General features: G+C 41.4%; 1 protein-coding gene across 3 annotated transcripts in view; it reads right to left on the bottom strand.

Annotated features, from left to right (window-relative positions):
* CENPP (centromere protein P) overlaps nucleotides 1-23,728 on the bottom strand; it is a 220,415-nt gene that overhangs the window by 24,156 nt on the left and 172,531 nt on the right. For 2 of the 3 annotated variants that reach the window (XM_077325733.1, XM_077325734.1), the window contains one exon: nucleotides 1,397-1,540. The exons of the other annotated variant lie outside the window; for it this stretch is intronic. In XM_077325733.1, the coding sequence (XP_077181848.1) occupies nucleotides 1,397-1,540 (144 nt within the window). The remainder of the gene's footprint in view (nucleotides 1-1,396; nucleotides 1,541-23,728) is intronic. 3 annotated transcript variants of the gene reach the window in all.

Genomic DNA, 23,728 nt, shown 5'->3' with positions numbered 1-23,728 from the left:
GTAATGAGAAAATGGGCCAAATCAAAAACTACTAGTCAAGACACACATGTGCATTAATCCAGTGCTCCCCAACCTTTTTATCACTGGGGACTGGTCAATGCTTGACAATTTTACTGAGGCCTGGGGGGGGGGGTAGTCTTTTGCCGAGGGACATCAGCGTCGCAGCCTGAGCCCCTGGCTCCACTTGCTTTCCCGCCAGCGCCCCTGACTTCCCGCCGCCCAGCAGTAGCTGAGCAGTGCCACGCCGAGGGGGAGCCCCAGCTATCATGGCAGCCAGTGAGCCGGTGGCAGAGTGGCAGGGCAGCCCCCAAGGCAGCAGCCAGGGAGGACAAGGAGGAGCCGTGGCCCGGTACCGACTGATCCCCGGACTGGTCCCGGTCCCTGGACCGGGGGTTGGGGACCGCTGCATTAATCAACAAATGAAAGGGGCAGAGAACATGGTATTATTAAACATGTCCCCATTTTACAATGGCAAGCACCGGCAATGAGAAAATTGACTGCTAACAGCTCACACTTTCCACAGAGCATACAATTTAAGGAAGGGAGTTAGGCTACAACTCAGGTCAAAGTCTACATATATTTGATATGCTTGAGTGGTTCAGCATGTACAAAACACACTTTTTTGCACACAATTAAGCATAGTAAATGCACTTGAGGAGTTAATAATATACCACAGACACTTTCACACTCTCAGCATGTACACACCCAACACAGGCACCCAGAGATACATGCCCTGAAGCTTGCCCTGACCTGGAGTGGTGTGTAGTAACTCCTTTACTTGTTAGCTGAGTAGCTTCTCCCTCATTGCTAAAGGCAGCAGACTCATTGCAATGTGGGCCAGGTGGGGCTAGTTACTTTGAATTTTTGTGTCAGCTGCCAAACAGAGCAAGCTTTCTCAACAAGGTCTGTAGCTATATATTGTCAGAACCTACTGCTCTTTGCACATATTTTTACTTCCTATCTCCAAGGGACTGGCTCAAACATAAAATCATCTCCAGTGGTCTGAGATTACTTTATGCAACTTTTTTTTTGCAATAATTGAGATCATTCAAAAATACAATCAAAGTAACAGATGAGTTCTCCTAAGGCACCAATTAGTACGTTCTTAAAAAATATCAAAGAAACTAAATGTTTCACTGCATGGAAGCAAATTAAGAGGCACTTAACTCTGTAACCAAATTAAAAGCATCCAATAAAAACATTTTTGACCAAATGATTTCAGTGATCAACAGACACATTTGTTTCAGTCCCACTGAAATCAGTAGCACTAAAATTGTCACTATGGGAGATGACTCATGCCCTAAATGAACAGTTTTTGCAGCCAGCAAGTTCTACTAATGCGGGTGGTAAAGCACCCACATTCCATTTAAAAAAAGGGGGAAGTAGGCAAACTCACCTCATCACAGCTGAGGGAGTCCATAAATGTCCAGTAGGGAGAAGTCATTTCACTGCCTTTTCCATTGCAAAGGCATGATGGGTTCCCTGATTGTTGTCCATGCCTAATACACAGGGGTTCCCCTGCTTGATGCCCCCAGGTTTCCTGTAGCAAAAGATGAGTATCTGAAGCTTTTGTCTCCCATGGGCAGTTCTGCAGTCACCGTGACTGCTTCCCCAAGCTGTCTTGACATCCTTAAACAGGAGGCTTTGACTGTAGGATCAGGTGACTACCAATGATGTCATTTCCCATGCTGGGCAAGTTACTTCCAGTTTTACGTGGGACAGGCTCTGATGGTCCTGAGGCCACAGCAGCAGCACACCACCCTACTAACCACCTTCTTAAACCCAAAATCAGAGTGAGGCAGCCTCCCCTTTCCTCAAAGTGTCTGTTGTGGTGTGTGGGAAGGGGTTTTCTTGAAAGACAGGAACACACTTCCTGTCCCCACATTTCTGGGTATTAGAGAAAACCTGGAGGAGGGGTCAGCCAGGCTTTGAGAGCATCAGAAGAAAGCTGATTCTCTGTCTCACTGCTTCTGACTACCCAAAAAACACCTGGTTTAGTCTGCGAATAACTCTGCCCTTTCAGAAGACTGTGTAGGGTCATTTTCACACTTCACCCTAGGTTGAAACTGTAGTCATTTTACAACAGCATGCAATGAAAGGCCACCTTCTTTCCTTTCAGAAGTTGGGGGGAGGAAGATTTGTGTCATGCTTTGGAGGCACAAAGTTAGAAATATTTGATGCATCTGAATGTCTCTAAGCCCCCTGAAAAGTGAGAGGGTCCCTCCTCTCTGTCATATTTGTATGAGAGATGTCTTGAGGGGAAAAGGCATTGTTATGGGAAACCACAATTAGTGGCTGGCTATCAGACTTTCTTATTAAAACAACTGTTTCCTGAAAACAACACAAAATCCTTTTATAATTCCATTTCAAATCTGGTATGAAACCACAATCCTTAACTAAACTAGAAGATAAGATCATGTATGTACTGCCTGTACTTGTCTCACTTTTTAAAAACCTCTTGTTGATTTAGAATATATTTCTGTATAACTCTATTTTCAGTGGACTTAAAGAGCAACACAAGAATTCTTGTACATAGATGTCAGAGCCTGCGGATTAAAACGGCAAAACTGACAACTTTCCATACCTAGAAAAAAATTTTTTTAAGTGGTAGCAAAGCAACATCAGAAATATTTGGATGAGACATTTGCTCTTGACTCATTTCAATCTGGCTTCAGATCTGGTTTTTATACCAAGACAGCACATGTTGCTCTGCTGAATGATCTCTGGCTGCAAATCAACAAGTGGAACGCCCCCTTTTCGTTATATTGAACCTGTCAGCAGCTTTTCATATTGTCATCTGTACCATCTTAACATGGTGTCTGGAAGGTTTAAGGGATAAAAAATTTGGCATTAAAATGGTTTTGCTTGTATCTGGCTAAGGCATCTTTTTCAAACCTTTTGATCATAGGGGAGCCCCTGAAATATTTTTCAGCTTTGAGGTGCTCCAGAACTGGACTGGAAGTATGGCTGATCCTGCGTTGAGCAGGGGGTTGGACTAGATGGCCTGCATGGCCCCTTCCAACTCTATGGTTCTATGATTCTATGATTAAGTAAGGCAGGATATAGGAGAAAGGCCAGGGAACACCTGGGGAGCTCTCATGGAACCCTGGTTGGGAATTGCTGGGCTATGACCTCAACAATAGTTACTGGCCTTCCTTCTAGCATTGTTCATGTGTTTTAGTTGCTTAGTTGTGTTAATATTTTTTATTTGCTGTCTTATGGTCCCTGTTTGGATGGAAAGGTGACATAAAAACACTTCAGAAAACAAACACACACACACACACACACACACACACAGAGTTTGGAACTTCATCTGGTACAGAATACTGCTGCTAGATTACCGACTGGTTCACGCTAGTATATAACACCAGTGCTTCAGCAGCTGGATTTGTTGCCTATTTCTTTCCAGGCTCAATTCAAAGTGTTGGTTGCTATCTTTAAGGCCTTCATGGCCAGGGACCTGCATATCTAATGGCCCACCCCTCCCTGTGTGATACTGTGCACCCATTAAGGTTATCAAGTGCTTCCCTTGTGACAACCTGCTCCATTCAGGTTTGCTCAGCTACAGCCCATGTCTGAGCATTGTTGGTGGCTGCACCCACGCTTTGGAACAGCCTGTCAGACATGTGGTGTGGAAAGCTTCTACAATGAATGGAGTAAAACAAACTAAAATAAGAACGGAACTTTACCTGTTGCCCTTGTACTATGTGTCTGGCACATTCTTTACAACACGCTAACTAAAGTATGCTTTGACTTCTAAAGACATTGCAAAGCTATACTGCAATTCATAAGATTTCTAAAGATTAACACATGTTTAAGTATAATTTAACAAAAACATCACTATGACTGTGCTACTAAATTATTTGGCTAAGCAACAGTGCTTTATGACCTCAGATCAGAAGTATTGTTTGAGTCATGGCCCTTGGCAATGGTGACCTGGAACAGTTTGAAAATTACACTCCACACAATGTCTTGATTTATAATAGGGATTTTAGTTACCTCAATTAAACCTTTTACCTGAAATTAATGCTCACCTGAAGTCTGAATGGCTGTTCCGGTGCCATGGACACCACTTGACCCATGCCACTGACATCACAAATAACAAAGAAGGGTCCTGGACTTACCTGAAGGGTATTGAGGAGGGGGGGGGGCAGGACACAAGGAACTAGAGATGCCTCTGCTCTCTCCATGTCATCGCAGGAGCCCAGCACAATAGAACTTCTGGGCAGACTTCTGGGGTGTTGGCTCCAGTGGTAATCATGGGTGGTGCCAGGAGCTCAGGGCAGGACTGCTCAGGTGAACCCAGAAGGATAGTATTTCCTCTCTGGTCTCCTTGGCCCCTGTGAAGCTCTTGGAGACTCCGGAGCACATTTCCTAATTATTCCCAGCATGATGTTTGTCTTTTCCCCACTGCTGTGGCACACTGAGTCAATATTGAGCTTTCCACTACAACTGAGTCAACAATGAGATTTCCACTACAACTGCAAAACATTTTCCTTCTTGGTTTCAGCCATTTCAGATCGCATCAGCATATATTTAAATGTAAGATTATTTGTTCCAAAGTGCTTCACTTTATCCTAAGCAATATTGAACCTAATTTGCCATGTTGTTGGCTACTCACCTAATTTACAGAGATCTTCCTGTAGCTTGCACAGTCTACCTTGACTTTCATCATCCTCAGTAATTTGGTATCATTTGCAAACTGAGATACTACACTGTTCATTCCTATTCCAAATAATGTACAAACAAATTAAACAGGCCCCAATACCAATTCTGCTCACTTCCCTCCATTGCTAAACCTAGTTGCCCTTGAACTTCATCTCTCATCACCACAAGTTCACTAAATTCTGCAGACACCTCTGCCATATAGAGCAGCGGTCTGCAACCTTTCTGTGGCCACGGACCGCTGTCACGGGGTGGGGGGAGAGGGTGACCCGGGGCCCCGCGCACGCGCGGCAACCTCAGCACAAACGCACATGGGCGGACTTGCCGCGCATGCGCGTTTGCATCCGACAGGGCGCAAACACGCACGAGTGGCGCCGTTGCGCATGCGCAAAACTGCCGCACATGTGCATTTGCGGTCCCGCCGGATGCAAGCACGCATAGGCGGCAGGTCCGCGCATGCGTGCCTGCGCCGGCGGCATGCCGGCAGCTGCGGCCCCCTCTCCCCGCCCCTCCAGGCCGTGAGCAAATCGGCTGCTGAAGCAGCCGATTTGCTCGTGGCCTGGCGAGCTTCTCGCTGCGGGGGGGGAGAGGGAGCCACGGCCTGGCGCTGAGGCCTTCGTGGCCCGGCACCAGGCTGCAGCCGGGGGGTTGGGGACCACTGATATAGAGGATGGAGCAGAGTTGTTCTCTCTTGCCCCGGAGGGATGGACCAGATCCAATGGGATGAAATTAATTCAAAAGAAATTCTGTGTGAACATCCAGAAGTTGTTCCTGGCAGAGAGGTTAGAACAGGCTTCCTCAGAAGGTGGGTTCTCCATCTTTGGAAATTTTTAAACAGAAGCTGGATAGCCATCAGACAGAGAGGCTGATTTTGTGAAGATTCAAAGGGGTGGCAGGTTACAGTGGATGAGCAATAGAGATGTGAGTGTCCTGCATAGTGCAGGGGACTGGACTAGATGATCCAGGAAGTACCTTCCAACTCTATGACTGCACATTGGAGCAGTTGTTACACAACCATCTAGAGCTGTAGAAGCTTTGGGCTTGGTTCTGCAAAATGCTGGAGATGTAGAAATTATTGCATCAGTCAGGAACAATGATTATAATGCTACGAAGTTCACTATTCATGTTGATTTAATGTTGTTCCCAGAATCCAAAACAACACTTTTGATCCCGAAAGAGGGAACCTTGCAAAATGACTAGAGTAGTCAGAATCATCATCATCATCATCATCATCATCATCATCATCATCATCATCATCAAGTTTTTTAAAGTTTAAAATATATTAGGCGCAGGCAACTAGATAGGAAGGCAGTTGTAACAAAAGAATGAGAGAACTGTTTCAAGAAGGCAGTCAGATGACAGAAAAACTAAAGGAATGTGGGGCACGGAATCCCAGCAAGGCATTTGATACAAATTATGCTGAACCGGAAGCTGCCAGGCTCCATCTTGCTTCCTTCCAGCAGTCCTTTAAAAGCTGTTTTGCTGCTCTGCTGCATATATATATATATATATTTTAAAGAACAGTTTAAGTTCAGAATTAGTGATTGACAACACATTGAACTAGAGCTGGGACAAAGCTTGAAAACAAATCATGCAGGAAAAGCCATACCACTATTTTTCCTGAGAACTTTCTGTTGTCAATTTTTTGAAAATGGGACATTTTGGGGACAACTAAAATAAAGTAAAAGGTAATGTCTTTTAGAATGAGTAAAATATTTTACAACCCAAAGATTTATGAATTAAAAATGTGCAATATGAATATTTTAATGTAAGGCAATCATTGTCATTAGAGACTGGTAATCCTGAGACATATACAACATATTTTCAAGGCTGTGTTTATTGTTTAAATATGACCAACCGTGCCATCCTAAGCAGAAATGCATCCATCTGTGTCCATCAATGGACTTAGAATGGTGCAACTCTGCTTTGGAAGACTGTGATTTTTGTCTACAATCAACATGCTATATTTTGTATAAAAAGTTCAATGTTTTCAACATAACAAAATTAACTCTATATCCAAACAGGCTGCTATTCTGATTATGAATTTCTCTCCAAGTAATATTTTCTTGAATATAGACAAATTTATTATAAAAATTTGTCTTTTCTATTTTCAACTCCTATCCCCCCACATCTCAGATGTGTGTTAGTTTTAACATGCACATGTCAAAGCAACACAGGGTTCAATAGTTTGCATCTGTCCTATTGAATTTCACTTGTAAAACTCTACAACATTTATACTTTTCAAAGTATATGCCAAAACTTTCTTCTCTGTGGGGGAAAAAAAACATGTGAAATCTGTTTTTTCTCCTATTACATCAAAACTGGAAATTTTAAATCTGTGCTGAATGCACAATGACTCAGCATGCTAACAATGTGTTTAAATCTAGTGATTTGAGAAAGAGACCAAAAGCGATGCAAAATTTTACAATATAGATCACAATCCACTCATGGTCCCAGGGCACTTGTCTTGGTCACAGGAACATGATGCAAGAAAAGGGCAAAAATTAAGTAATCCCAAAGACTAGTCTATTATATTTATATCCCGACTCTTCCCCTAAGGAGTCTAAATCAACATGCACAGAATTTCCAGGACGTCTTTGTTTTGGGCCAAGAGTTAGTTAACTACCGAAATTGAACTAACAGACCTTTCTCTGGGAATAGCTATCTATCATGGACTGTTAGAACAACCTTCTTTTCAGTTATTTGAATATCTACTATCAGGATAATAAAAAGGTTATTTTTTATCTTGACTCTTCAAGCTGTTTTTTAATTAACAATGAGAAAATAGTCCATCTAAAAACATAAAGGTAAAGGTATCCCTTGTGCAAAGTCGTGTCTGACCCTTGGGGTGACGCCCTCCAGCGTTTTCATGGCAGACTCAACACAGGGTGGCCTTGCCAATGCTTTCCCCAGTCATTACATAAAAACATATGGCATTTCTAATTTCACAAAAAGAGAAAATGACTCATTTTAATACATTCTGGTCCATTTTTAAGGTACCGAAAAGAAAGGTGCTTTAAAACAAATTTCAATCGGGCATTCTTCTGTTCATGTTTTGACATCACTCTAATATTTCTACCAAAAACAAAGCACTCAGCCAATAGTTCGGTTTCTATTTTCATTTACTAGCATTTGAGTGAAAAACTACCTTTATTGCTCATTGGAGTTAAATGGGATTATATAAAAACAGCTGAGATCAGGGTTGGCCAACTAACAACTTGTTAACACCTTTGACAACAACATCTTATCTATAATATTGTTCCATAAATTTAGAACAGGAATACAGTATTTGCTGGCATATAAGACTACTTTCCCCCCCTGAAAAACATGCCTCCAAGTGGGGGGGTCGTCCTATACGCCGAGTGCACTTCAGTTGGGATAGACATAGCTGCCCATAGGGGCCCATAGTACTGTAATGTAATGTAACAAACTCTATATTTTGAGTGGAAATGTTGGGGGGTCGTCTTATACGCCCAATCGTCTTATACGCCGGCAAATACGGTACATATGCACACATACACTTATCAGAGCAAAGGGCTTAGGATCTCCTTATGTCAATGTTAGAAACATGGACAAAAAGGACAAGAATGTCCGTATGTATATTAAAGGTCAGGAGCAGGATTAGTTGACACAGTTTCTTATATGTCACTTTTGCCAGGAGTCTAAAAGTGGCTTACAATCGCCTTCCCTTTCCTCTCCCCACAACAGACACCCTATGAGGTAGGTGAGGCTGAGAGAGCCCTGATATCACTGCTCAGTCAGAACAGCTTTATCAGTGCCGTGGCGAGCCCAAGATCACCCTGCTGGCTGCATGTTTGGGAGGAGTGGAATAAAACACAGTTTGCCAGATTAGAAGTCAGCGCTCCTAACCACTATGTCCACTTCTTTTTTCCCTTTCTTTACACACATTTCTTATACTTTGGTGTGGTAATTTTGAAACGGATAAGGACAATGCTGATGTTGTTAGAGCTGTCAACTGTCTTTGGTATCACAGATCATACTATCCTGTTACATTGTTGGAATATAAAATGGGCACCCTTGAAGTGTTTTCAATCTTTTATGTGAAAGAAAGAAGAGAGGGGGTAAATGGAGATGTGGAATTGGTCCTCTGGAAATTGACATGGGATGCCCTCAGGGTTCTGTTGACTCCCTTAAGATATTAAATATTTATATAAGGCAATTTAGTAAAATAATCCAGAGCTTTGGAGTTGGGTTTATCGATATCCAGATGATACCCAGCTCTCTATATTGACTAAGATTCCAGAACTTGTAGTCATTGTTCTCGAGTGCTCTCTGGAAACCAGTAATAAGGAGAACAAGCTAATGCTTAATTCAGATAAGACTGAAGTTATGCTGGTTGGGCAGAATGAGAGAGATAACATTACCATCTTTAGATAGGCTACCTTTAGTGGAGTTAGTTAAGAGTTTTAGGGGCATTCCTACAGTCGGCTTTGCAAATGGAGAGGCATTCTTACTAGAAATACCTGCTGATAGTTCAGTGCTGTTTTAGCCCTGAAAAATGTTTACCATTTTTTAAAAACTTATAAAAATGAGAATATATTTTATGCTTAAGCTTTTATAGACTATTTATGGAAACTGCTTTGGGTCCTTTAATTTATAGAATGCTCTGAGGGATTTTTCAGGGCTTGTTGGCAGTTCCCTCAATGAGCCATCCATTGATTTGCTCTGCGATGACCTCTGCAACCCTAGTGCTGGGTTGCTCCTTGGTTTACCAAAGAGTGTACAGCAGCCTTCTGCAACTTTTTTACCATTGAAAAACCCCTGAAACATCCTCCAGGCTTTGAGAAACCCCAGAAGAGGCGTCATCATGCAGAATACGGTTGGGAAGCATAGCTGTGTACATGCCCACCCATGGCCCCTTCCTTTCCCACCTTCTCCATGCCCATCATTGGCCATTTTGGGAGGGAGGGCAGGCTAACATGATCATATATGGTCATATTCCCCAATAAATGATGAATAAATACAAAAAATATTTTCCTTGCATTTGAGAAATCCTTCCAGGGACATTAAGAAACACCAGGGTTTCATGAAACCTGGGTGTAGAAGTTGCTCAGGTGGCTAAATGAATGTGGTGGGAGGCCCCTTAGGGAGATTGTTAATTTCTCTCTCCCTCAGGGCTACTTCCTTACGTCCTTGAAGGAGACTGTAGTTAGACCTCTATTGCAAAAGCCTTCCTTAAATAGAAGGGACTTAGGAGATTACTGCCCTTTGCCATTCTTGGGAAAAATAATTGAGTGAGCAGTGGCTGAGCTGGCTTTCCTGGTTGAGACTTCTACATTTGACCCTTTCCAGTCTTGCTTCAGGCCTGGTTTTGACTGAGATACTGCGTATTGCGCCAGTAGACAACCTCTGATTTCTAAGGGATCAAGATAGTTATATGCTGCTGATTTTATTAGATTTGTTGGCAGCATTTAATATTGCTGAGCATTTGGTCCTGGTCAACTATGTGGATTCAATGAGATTAAGAGGCATTGCCCTGATCCCCCCCCCCCCCGTGTTGTCTGCATTCTTTACTACGCAATTTTTTGGTGGTGCCAGTAAGCGAATGCCTAGGAAAGTTAAAATGAGAAGGGAGAAATCAAGATACAAAGAAAAAAGAAAGAGGCAAAGTTTTAAAAAGTTCTCAGACTAGCCCCTGCTCCAGGCAGTAGAGTGTTAATCAGTCTTGGGTGGGCTGGAATAGCTTTGCAAGGAAACCCAGGAGATTAGGTGCCTTCTTGAGGTGGGGGCCACAATAGAAAGGGCAAGTGTACAAGCAGTTATTGATTTTGCCCATTTGCAGAAGCCTATATAGAAGCCTTGCTCCAGTGAGTGAAGCTGCCATGGCAGAGCATATGAGGAGCGGTGGTCTTCCAAGGCTATGAAGGGCTTTGTATGTGACAGCTAATGCCTTAAATTGAGTAACTAATGGGCAGCCAGTGAAGTGCCTGAAAGATGGGACTAATATACATGCTCCATCTAGCTCCCAATAACAGCCAAACCACAGCATTCTGTACCAGTTGGTGTTTCCAAATTAATTCTTAGGGGATACCACCATATTGTGCATTATAGTAGTCTAGTCTCAATGTTACTGTAGGAGGGATCCAGGTGGACAGGTCAGCTATACCAAAGTAAGGGGTCATCTTTTGGGCTAGGCTGAATTGGAAGAAAATCTTTCCCACTACTGCATAGACCTGTTTTACCAGTAATAAAGTTGGGTCCATGGTTCTTAACTGAGACAGCATAGGTCAGCTGAACTCTATCAAAAGTGGGAACACAATGTCCTTCAAAATCGGTGCCTTCCGGATCAGCATTACCTCTGTTTTTTCAAGGTTTAGTTTCAATTTGTTCACTCAGCCCATTTACCACAGCAGCAAGGCTGCTATTCAGGACCTCTACTGTATCATCGGGTGATTCAGATAAGGCTATATAGAGCCGGTTATTATCTGCATACTGATGACATCCAACCCCAAAGCTATGATAAATTTTAAAAGTAAATAGTGTGTTAAGTATCCGCATTCTGTTACTCTGATAAGGACAGTGTAGCAGACAGGAGTGAAGTTAATCAAAACCAGCTGCCTGTACCAAATGTCAAGACTGAATGCAAAACTATTTTTAGAACATTTAAACACTATGCTTTCAATTCATACTGGTGAAAAACACAATTTGAGAGAAAGAAAAAAAATCAATCAGTTTAAAATAATTTATAGTGAAAACAATTTTGGCTTAGTGCATTAATATGTTTAACACCTCCCATTCCCCTATGACCAATAAGCATCTGCTTTTAAAAGGCCTTTGGAATTTTCCTTTTATCCAATATGAATATTTTTCAGTTTTTTCACCACAACAACTATTATCAGAAGTTGTTGAGACAGACTGAAACTACAAAGCATTTTCCAAAAATATTACATTAAACTTCATTTGACTTTACTATCAAATATTTGAATAATAATAAAATCTCATTTATAATGGGCTAAATACAGTAATTAGAATAATCACAGATATTCTTTTCCTATTGCCGTGTGTGTAATTCATGTGGTTATAACATACATCTTTTGAGAAATTATTTTTATACATTTGTATGTATATATTTTAGAAAAAGAACAGTGAAATACAACTGTGTACATTAATGAATATTAAGACAATGGTACCCTAAAAAGAACTTAAAGTTCCATTGATTTCAACAGGGGAGTTAGACATATGTTTAACTTCCTCTAGTTCAATGTGTTTTGGATTTATATGCCATTTAATAACTTTTTATTATGCTGGAACATTCCAAGTCATCACATCTTAACATTATATCACATCTACATTCATTCCCAAAAGAACTTGGCTGTAGTCCAAAACTTTTTATGTTGAAATAAAACCTTGCAAATCTTTATGGCGCCACAAGATTCCTGTTTATTTCTACTGCAACAGACTAACACGGCTAACCTGTTCTGTATGGTTATCTTCCATTCTTAAGTCTCATATTTGGATTGCCAAATGTCCAATAAAAGTATTAGATTAGATTTTGATATTTGGATTACAGTTGATATTTGTCATACAATATGTCCAATACATTAAAAATGTTTAATGTATTATGTGATTGGGACATAGAAATTTAGGATGCAAATCTTGCAACTAAATAGAATTTAAGGATTGCTTCCTAGTTCAGAAATTTAGTTTTCCTCTAATTAATTTTATACTTTACTCCAAGAGTTTGAGTGGTATGTTACAAAATGTGTGTTTCAACATTGGATATGGGGAAAACCCAGAGAAGATCATAGGGGCCCAGAAAACAACACTTGAACCTTCCCATACTCCTTTCCTGTATGCAGCCTTTCACACCGCATAAAAAGTTATATGGTTCTTGAGTATGTCGAGGGGTATGAGCACATGTGGTTAGAATGGGGAACTGAAACTTTCCCCCAGAGGCCATGCTTTACTATCAAGTAACAATTCATGTTATTTTGTCTCAGTGCATGATTAGCATTATTGGAGTGTGAGTTTTAGTATCCTTTTCTTTCCCAGGGAGAAGAAAATTCAGTTTGACAGCATCTTTAAATTTCTTGAACTATTATAACTCAAGGTGGTATTGGAAGTAACAGGATATATTGCAAAAGGAAAAAAGGTGGCAAAAACTCTTTTCTCATTAAAGGTAAAGGTAAAGGTATCCCCTGTGCAAGCACCGAGTCATGTCTGACCCTTGGGGTGACGCCCTCTAGCGTTTTCATGGCAGACTCAATACGGGGTGGTTTGCCAGTGCCTTCCCCAGTCATGACCGTTTACCCCCCAGCAGCAAGCTGGGTACTCATTTTACCGACCTCGGAAGGATGGAAGGCTGAGTCAACCTTGAGCCGGCTGCTGGGATTGAACTCCCAACCTCATGGGCAAAGCTTTCAGGCGGCTGCCTTACCACTCTGCGCCACAAGAGGCTCATCAGAGTTGCATATAATCTCCAATGGTAACAGAACCAGTTCTGTTGACATATTACTTTAAAAAACAAACAATATACTCACTGAGACAGGGGATTGTTAAAATGCTGCCAGGATGAATATATCCAACATACTTTTATATAAACAAATTAACCACTCTATTTTTGACAGTAGATTATATTTTTCTATCTTTTGCATGGGCATACTAAAAAAAAATGTGCTGACTAAAATAAAGCTAGTGTGGTATATAGTGGCAAACCCTAGAAACCTATAATTAAATCCTCACAGCCATGGAGGTCTACTGGTCCTTTGTCTGCCTCACCACTCTTTCAAGGCTATTGTGAAGATCAGCCACAACCACAATTTGTTGTTGTTAAGTGCAAAGTCATGTCCAACCCATCGCAACCCCATGGACAATGATCCTCCAGGCCTTCCTGTCCTCTACCATTCCCCATTTAAGTTTGCACCTACTGCTTCAGTGACTCCATCCAGCCACCTCATTCTCTGTCGTCCCCTTCTTCTTTTGACCTCAATCACTCCCAGCATTAGGCTCTTCTCCAGAGAGTCCTTCCTTCTCATGAGGTGGCCAAAGTATTTGAGTTTCATCTTCAGGATCTGGCCTTCTAAGGAGCAGGCAGAGCTGATCTCCTCTAGGACTGACCAGTTTGTTTGCCTTGCAGTCCAAGGGACTCGCACGAGTCTTCTCCAGCACCAGAGTTCAAAAGCCTCAATTCTTTGACGCTCGGCCTTCCTTATGGTCCAACTAGTTCCTCTGCCTCTTTGAAATCCTGCCTGTATTTCTGGAAGTTCTCGGTCCACATATTGCTGGAGCCTAGCTTGTAAAACTTTGCTAGCATGAGAAATGAGTGCAATGGTACAGTACTTTGAACATTCTTTATCATTGCCCTTCTTTGGGATTGGAATGTAAGCTGACCTTTTCCAATCCTGTGGCCATTGTTGAGTTTTCCAAGTGTACCCTAACCAATGACTTCCCCCACTACCTTTGCCTTCCTTTCATAGAATCATTGGTGGAGTCTTGTTAAAGTATTAACCATTGCCAATCTTGCTTAGCCTCCAAACTCTGATGAACTCCAGCCTAGTCTAGGCTTCTGATGCTGCTATTGTGAATATAAAGCTGGGATAAAACCACATGCCATTTGTACAATATCTTTGATGTGTTTTGTTCTAAAAATGACTTGTATCATGGTTTTGCTTTGGTCTTGCTTTTTACATTTGTATACTGCCATTACTCCAAAGAGCAAATGATAGCATGTAGATTTTTTTGTTTATTGTGAAGATAAAGTTGAGAGAAAAACCACATGCTATCCTTTGCCATTTGGAGAAATGGCAGGATAAAATCTAAAATGCAAGGCAGAAGCAAAACCATAAAACAATTTACAAAGTGCATTTCCCTCTTTCAGTATTCCAAAGGTGTGTGCATCCAAACACATCTTTCCCTTGCTTATTGAAGAAAACATTTTTTACTATTTTATGATTTTAAAAAAATGCTGAAATCTCTTCACAGTTTAAGTATTTCTATACTTCATTGAGCAAAGTTTGAATCCGGAGGCACCTTATATCTTGAACAAAACTTTGTTGGTCTTAAAGGTGCCGCTGGACTCAAAGTTTGTTCTGCTGCTTCAGACCAGCATGGCCACACACCCAAATCTATACTTTGTTCACTTAAACTAGCATGGCATACCGTTGTTAGAAGCAAAACCTTCCAAAACCTACTGTCCGGTTTCATAGGTATTTTACTTTGTTCTTTATGAAAAAAATAAAAGCAGGAAGAAAATCTTCATTAAAACAAATGTCAGAGATTTATTTGAAGATGTTAAATTCATAAGTACCAAAATGGACATAAAAGTAGATTTTGATACTGACAGGGCTTAAAAGTAAAACACAAACCTTGCTACCACCAGCCTTTCAAGGTTTATAGAAAAAGTCGCTCACCCATTAATTAATTCCTGGTCAACATCAAGAGAAGTAAGTACATTTAAGACACACACAAAAAAGTAGCAATAATGGCAGAACTGTGATGAGCGCTAAAGGCATTTTCTTCCAGCCAACAAATTGCTCTAGATTTGCATACTGTTGTGTTTCTTTTATAAGGGGTGTTTTAACTAGAAAAGGGACAATAGTTTAAAGACTATTATGTGAGGTCTAACAGCAACACAAAATGGAAAACTGGAATTCTACATAATATTTATTATTTATTTATTTATACCGCCCTTCCCTACGGCTCTGGGCGGTTTACATAAAACATTTTAGAATATGCTACTACATAATATGCTACTACACTCCAGGTGATGACCTCAGCTGGGGGAAGATGGCACACCAAAGTCTGTTTTGGGGTCCTTGGGTATTTCTGGAGTAGATCTAGAAAGAGAAGTAAGATGGTCTAGAGGTGCTCTTAGATTGCTAGGGGTTTATAGCTGGGCTACTTATGGTAAGTATCATATTGTTTAAAGGAACAACATGCTTGAAGCTGGAGGATGAGAAGTAGTAACACCAATTTGGTGGCATATCTATTCTATCTGGTACTGGCAGTGGACATGTTGAAGAACTCTGAGCCCTTGAGGGGTAGGTCTTCTACTTTCCTGTTGGTTTCATTTGTCATAGACTTAGGAATAAATTGCTTACAAATGGAACAATGGGCATCTCACCCAGGCAAAGAAGGTAGGAGGCATGATTATCTGATTCCCATTTTAGCACCCATTGAATGTACTTCTTAAAAAGAACCTTAAGTACCATGTGGAAGAGAAAAAAGAGACAACAAAGATTGTGTAATTTTATTATGAATAATGAAGATTCCAAAGAACTTCTCTCCAAAGAAGAGATAACTGATAGAGAAGGTGCTCTCTTTGTCTTTCCAAGTGAAATGAACATGGGAAAAACTATTGAGGAAGGTGGACTACCTTGGGCTTCAGAAGGTCTGAGAAACCATGATGATTAATTATGGGGAATGCACCAAGACTTCCTAGATTGCCAAAAGAAGCAGCATCCTTCAAAGCATCCTTCAAGGACCTCATACTCCCATATGTATCTACCCAACCAAAAGGGTAACCCAAGAACAAGGAATGTGAAATTCAGATTCAGAAATATTTGGAAGCACTGCCTAATGCTATATTTAGAATATCTAGAGTAGTTCTGAATAGTTCTGAATTGGATTTTCTGGATATTCAGAACAATTCTGAATATTTCATTGATTCCTATAGAAAGTAGGCTAGTCCGCTTGCAAGAGCTGTAAAAGTAAAGTACAACTTACTGTTCAGACAGCTGGGCCTGACTTTTGAGAAAGGGAAGTAAAATAGTCCCTGTACAGGATCCAAAGATGGTGGGGGCAGAAAAAGCAAATATATAATCAATGAGAATATATGTTAGATAAACAAGGGAAAATAAAATCCTAGCAAAGAGTTCAAGACGAAAGGAAATAAAATCTGTCACTATTATACCAACAAATTGTACTAAAATTGAAAGAACAAATAGCCAAAGAAGTTGGTAGATTAATAATGAAAACAATTTTTGAACCATTAATTACTGAAGCTCCAAAACATTTACTAGGAAATATTTTTAATTGTTACCGCAATATGATACTGAACCCGAGCAAGTAAAAATTGTATGACAAAATGGATCCATATTTTTTGAGAAAATATACATGTGAGCCAATGGGAAAGTCTATGGACTGAAGAAATTTAAATTTTCTGAGTGTCAAATATAAAAAGAAAACTGGTATAAAATGTTCTTTAGGTGATATATTACCCCCAAAGATATAACAAAAGCAAATAAAGGGAAGTGCTGGAAATGTCAGAATACAAATGCAATATTTTATCATATGTGGACATCCAAAGAATGAAGAAAATATTGGATCAAGATACATGAAGAAATATAAAAGATATTAAGATTTAAGTTTACGATGGATAAAAAAAATGCTATTAAATATTCTGCCAAGCAATATCAGGAAAAAACAACACTGAAAGCTGAGAAAATCCTTCGTGCAAGCAAGAACAAATTCCCTCTCTTCAGTGATCCTACACTGAAGATTTTAGCGCCTACCCAGAAAGACTATTTAGATATGGCACTGGTTGTCCCGATTCCCTGTCTTACATACTCCTGGTCCATCATCTTTATAATAATTTACGTAAATACCTCATAAAATCTACAGTCCTGACATCATGCTCAAATAATCAGAAATTAAACCTGCAGGGGAACACTTCAACCTGTGGAACCTTTGTTTTATTGCAAAGAAACTTCAAGAACAAACTGGAAAGGGAGACTGCTGAGATGCAAATCATCACAACACTCAAAACAATGGAATCCCCAAGACTCAACAAGGATATTGGTTTCTAATCTCACTACATATGCTAACCTCATTCGACTCTTATAACTACATTCCTTACAATCCTCTCATTTATTTCATTTGGGACAATGAGGCTGCTATGTAATATAAATATGTAATGCAGTTTTGAATTTAACACAAATCTTAGGACTGGAGAACAAACTCAGCATGGCTTGTAACTTGTGGGGATGCTTTCATGCTTGGGTGGAGATGGATAGGACTAGCAGCAGGTCTCTTTTAATTACTTCTTCTCTTTGTGAATGACAGTTGAACCCAAAGAACTGATTTGTTATTCTAACAAGAAATTATCTGATCTTTATTATCATGCAGCATATTTGCTGGACATTGTCATGAGGCTGTTAACTAATTTGCTACTAATTTACTGTCTCCTTATTTCTGTACTCATATGGTTCATGTTCCATTATCTGAGGAAGTGTGTATGTACACAAAGCTCACACCTTGACTAAAACTTGGTTGGTCTTAAAGGTACTATTGGACTCAAATTTTGTTCTTCAGACCAACATGACTACCCACATGAATCAATCAGAAATTAATTTACTAACTATTGGTTTACTGGGATTCTAAGGTTACAGACAATGTGACTTTCTGGTGGCAGTATCTAAACAACAGAAATATGGTTTAAATTATATTGGAGCTATATTTGCTAATGTTATTACTTAGTTATTTTAATAACTGAATTATGCCAATAAAGGTATATGATTGATTGATATACAGCAAATTATTTAAGTATATGGTGATTGTGGCAAGAGTAATATTGGCGGCAAAATGGAAGATGGAGAAATGTTCAGATTTGAAGGAATGGAATAATCAATTGAATATGCAGTAATGGCAATCTGAACATGTTTTATTTATAACAAACCAACTTTGGAATGTCAAGACTAATAGAAAGTCTTTCCCCAGATATATAGCTGAGAATCATGAATAAAATTAAATATAGGATGACAAAAAGATGTGTGTAATATATGCTTTATAATAAAACTAGTGAATAAGCCCGCTGCAGTCTTAATGCAGCGGGCGCTAGCGGGTCCTCGGTGGGGGGTGGTGTGGGCGTGGGGCGGTGCGGCTCTCCCGGGGTGTGGGAGTCTGCGAGGGCGATAGGACTGCGGCGTGGCGCGGGTCGGGCGGGCCGCATGGAGTTGGGGAGCGGCTGAGTCGGGGAGCGGCAAGTGTGTTTGGCTGCGGCGCGTGGCGGCTCAGCGGGCCCCCGCGGCGCGCTGGCTACCTGGTGCAGTGTCGGTGGTGTGGCGAGGAGGCGGCGGCTGGGTGCAGAGGCGAGTGATGGCGGCGTGCGTGCGGGTGCGGGTGAGGAGGAAGGGGGCAGGTCGGGAGGTGCTTCGCACATCCAATTAAGCAGTCCTGCATGAAGGGGCCAATTGTGAGCCGCGGGGCCTTGGCGGTGGAATGACAATCGTAGGAGCCAATCGGCAGGCACAAAGTGCCTGCCAATTGGGCCCTCCGATTGTCACTCCGGGGGAAAGGGCCTATGGGCACCCTTTCCCATCACGGACAGGGCCCACCTTAGGTGCCCTTAACGGATTATATTATCCGCTCCGCCAGGAACAGTTAAAGATATTATCAGATATGATGATAATTTGATAAAGTAGACTAAAGTTATTTAATTATAAATTAAATAACCATTCCTCTCCCCACAACAGATACCCTGTGAGGTAGGTGAGGCTGAGATAGCCCTGATATTACTGCTCGATCTGAACAGCTTTCAGTGCTGTGGCGAGCCCAAGGTCACCCAGCTGGTTGCATGTGGGGGAGCATGGAATCTAATCCGGCTCACCAGACTAGAAGTCCATGCTCCTAAGCATTACACCAAGTAAATTTACGTAAGTTTGATATAAATGTACAATTTTTAGAAGAAGAGTTGGTTTTATACTTTCCACAGCCTGAAGGAATCTCAAAGCAGCTTACCATCACCTTCTCTTTCTTTCCCTACAACAGATACCCTGTGAGGTTGGTAGGGCTGAGAGCGCAATGACAGAATTGGTCAGTCAGACCAGCACTATCAGGGCTGTGATGAACTCAAGGTCACCCAGCTGGCTGCAAGTGAAGGCGTCGGGAATCAAGCCTGGCTCACCAGATTAGAAGCCGCCGCTCTTAACCACTACACCAGGTTAGCTTCCTTGCATATGTTTTATATTAGTGTGTAGTAAATTGAAATATTTTCAAGTCTCCCTTTGGGGGTATATCAGGTATAAAATATTATACATTTAGATTATATTTAGGTATTTATGCTGCATGGAAGGAGGAGGATTAATAAAAGCAGGTCTAAAGCCAACTCTGAATCACACAACTGGTTTCCTAGTTTTTGAAGTTGGGCATTATATAAAACTTCTAATGTAACTTTTTATAAACGGCTCTTCTTAAACATTAAGTATGAGATCCAAGGTATAATAGTTACCCAAGTTCAAATCTGTAAAACTCACTTTTTAATCTTGGGCCAGTCACTCTCTCTTGCCTTAACTTACCTCAAAGAGTTACAAGGATGACATGAGGAAGAAAGAACCATTAGCATGAATGAGGGTAGAATAAAAATGCTAGAAGTAGATTCTATGTGCTAATAGATATCTTGAACACTTGCAATAAGGACATCTGTTTTTAATATGACGGAATGTCATTAGATACTTGTTCTTTTCCCTCACAGTTCTTCTATATTTTTGGTTGCAAAGCCATTAAAGACCCTTCATTAAACAAAAAGAATGCAACTGCTCTAAAGTTCTTATGTGTAGTTTACTCTGCCAAGCCAACTCTTATTCATGCATTTTTGCTGACTCTTAGAAAATTAAATTGCTCTGGGTCTGCACTCTCTGTGGGGAGCAAAGAATAATATTGTGCAATTGGAAACTTCCTTTTCTATTGCATTTAAACAATGTTTCCTTACAATTTCCCACACTCTAAGATTCCAGCTTCTTTTGTGTTCAATTTAGCTTTCCAACCATAATGACAAAGCCCTATCAAGCAAGCTTTTATAAAGTTTGCTTCTACTGTTTGCTTTTAAAATATGCAGGAGGAAAAATGAAATGAAATCCCAATAATTATTAACTCTAAAATATATAATGCTAATAAATTATTAAATGAGATGTGATTGCAACCGTAAGGCTTAATTTCTTCTATACACATTGGATTGTTTCCTGAGCACACCACAGTCATTTGGCAGATAAACCTATGGCAAAATATGCAGCAGCAATTTTGAAAGAGAGAAAATTCAGGGGTGTTTTAAAGCGTATGGCATTTTTGGCTTCTATTTCATCATTTTCTTTTATATGTTTTATAGCCTGCCTTTCTGACCTCATTAGGGCCACCAAGGCTCTTACTGCCTGGTAACCAGTGGTAGAATCATAGAACAGAATCACAGAATCATAGAGTTGGAAGGGGCCATACAGGCCATCTAGTTCAATCCCCCTGCTCAATGCAGGATCAGCCTAAAGCAACCATGAAAAGTAGTTGTCCAGCCACTGCTTGAAGACTGTCAGTGTGCGGGAACTCACCACCTCCTTAGGCAGTTACTCATTAGCTGAAAATACATTTTACAAGTCCATCTATAAAAATGCCTATAAGAAGCACTGTTAAATGTTATCACCTTTTCCATTCTCTGTGGTTTTCAAAATAGCAGGATGGATGAAAAAGTTTAGAGCACACTACATACTAAAGTTTACAACCAGGCCTCAATAGGACAACACTGGAAGATAAGACTGGAGATATGGTGATATCTTTAAATGTGTTATAGGTTATCTCTCAGGATGTTTCAGATGCAATATATCAGATGGTTCTGGCTAGATTAGACATTTTCCTAGATCTAAGCACATAGCACTATCCATCCTTATCCATGGTTCCTCAATATATTTGTGAAACAGCCTGGGGGTGGAATGTGTCCGGCTGTCCGAGTTGGAATAGGGCCAATCAGCTAAGCTGGTTGCACCCTGATTGGCCCTGCCCCTGCAGCTACCACCCTCCGTCCCTGGACTCTAGCCTTTTTGCTCTCAGATGCACCTCAGTGCCTGGAGCCAGCAGCACATAAGGGGAGAGGGCCCTGGACAAAAGGTCTGGTGGAGGGCCTGCTAATGAGGGCCTCCCAGCCTGCTAGGCTGGGCCTGCTAATGAGGGCCTGCTGACTGCCTGCTAAGGAGTTCTGTCCCGGGCTTGCTAACAAGCTGGCCAGCCCCCACCCGCCCCACATGATCCGGATACGAGCTGCGGCCCAAAGCCACCGTAAGCTGCCTGGCCGGGAGCCAGGGGAGGGAACCCCTTTAAGGCCCATTCTTAGGAACGGGCTTTGAAGCTAGTTTATTTATACAAAATAACAGATCACCAAACACAGATGTGCTGTGCATTAATATGGCATGCTGAGTATCACCTTGACTACTGAATAATAACTTTTAGTTAACTATTGGTAGGAGAAATCTCACTCAAGTTCTTGCTTAATTTCAAAAGAATTCTGTTAATAAAACCCCACTTCTTTTATCAGAGTCATAAAGATTATTCCATTGGGGCTACCATATTTTGAAAAGCAAAAAAAGAGGACATATTTACCCAGTGACTAATGCCTCTATTATGTAAGCTGTGATAATTGATACTAACTAAGAATACTCCTGATTTTCCAATTGAAAAGAGGGCATTTTATCACTTTTTAAAAAAGAGCCCAAATGAGGAGGGACACCAAGTAAGAGACCATCTGGTAACCCTAATTCCAGGGAAGGGTCAACCATCCCTCTGCTCCACTTGTGTAAGATTTTCTGTTCTACTGTTGCTCCTGCTCTCCTTTGTCATCTCCACTCAACTTATGGTGCCATCACCATAAGTAAAGATTAACTGTGGGGAGCTGATTCCTGCCAGTGGCTGTGAGGCTACATAAAGTTTAAATTCTGAATTCTTAAATTCTTAAAGCAAAGTAGAGCACAATAGTATAACTATATAGCTTAGCAAAGTACCTCCATGGTGTTGCTGTGAGGACCCTGGCTGCTACATTCTGGACCAGCTACAGTTTCCAGATCAAGGTTAAAGACAGGCCTGTGTAGAGTGAATTGCAGAAGTTCAGTCTAGAGGTGACTGCCCCATGGATCCCTGTGGCTAGGTGTTCCGGGACCAAGTAGGGTGCTAGTAGTTTGGCTTGGCAAAGATGGTAAAATGCCAGCCATGCTACTGTGGTGATCTGAGCCTCCATTGAGAGAGAGGCATTGAGAATCACACCCAGATTCCTGGTGGAGTGGGCCACTGATAGCTGCACTCCATCCTGGTTGGGTAGGCATGCTTCCTGCCCAGCCACAGAACATCCATCTTTTAAGGGTGGAGCTTCAGGTGACTCTGGTTGAGCCACCTCATCACTGCTTCCAGGCAGCTGGATGATGTTTCTGGGGGAGAATCAGGGTGGCCGTCCATCAAGAGGAAGAGCTGGGTGTCATCAGCATATTGGTGGCAACCCAGCCCAAACTTCCACACCAGTTGAGCAAGAGGGCATATAAAGGTATTAAATAGGATTGGAGAGAGAACCGCTCCCTAAGGGAATCCAAAAGCCAGCTGGTGATGGCTTGATGAACTCTCTCATATTGCTACCCTCAGTCCGCAATGCCGGAGGAAGGAGATCAGCCACTGAAGGACAGTCCCTCTGATTTCGTCATTGGCGAGGCAGTGAGGTAAAAGCTCGTGGTCAACTGTGTTGAATGGTACTGAGAGGTCCAATAACACAAGCAGCACTGACTCGCCCTGGTCCAACTGGTGATGGAGGTCATCCGTCAGGGCAACTAGCGCTGTCTCTATCCCATGGTCAGGATGGAAACCTGACTGGGATGGGTCTAAGACTGAAGCTTCTTCCAAGTATGCTGACAGTTAGTCCAAGACAGCCCTTTCAAGCATCTTCCCTAGAAACGCTAGGTATGAGACAGGATGATAATTGATGGGTTGCCCCAGGTCCAGGGATGGTTTTTTTATGGTTTTTTGAGCAGCAGGTGAACCACTGCCTGATTTAGACCTTCTGGGAATTCTCCTGTTGAAAGGGAGAGATTATCTCCACTTTAGTCAGTGTGAGTCATCTGAAGTTACTCAGTGTACTCTCCAAAGACGGCCAAGGGGCCTCTAATTCACTTTCTGTAAAGTTGGAGGGAGGTTATGGTGGAGTGCTGAGATTGTGCCTGCAAAATGACTCATAGATGCCCCACAGCTGATGTCCAATTAGTTATTATTTTAGTGCCTTTCCCCCAGGGCAGTAAGACATCTAATGATCCTAGATAATTCTGCTGGGCATGAGTTAGCAGATGTGATTGTAGTCGAGTAAAATTTGTGT

Source organism: Paroedura picta, chromosome 3 (genome assembly GCF_049243985.1).
Source record: "Paroedura picta isolate Pp20150507F chromosome 3, Ppicta_v3.0, whole genome shotgun sequence".
Taxonomy (NCBI): Eukaryota; Metazoa; Chordata; class Lepidosauria; order Squamata; family Gekkonidae; genus Paroedura; species Paroedura picta.
Note: the sequence above shows the minus strand (reverse complement) of the source record. Positions and strands in the feature narration are given on the sequence as shown.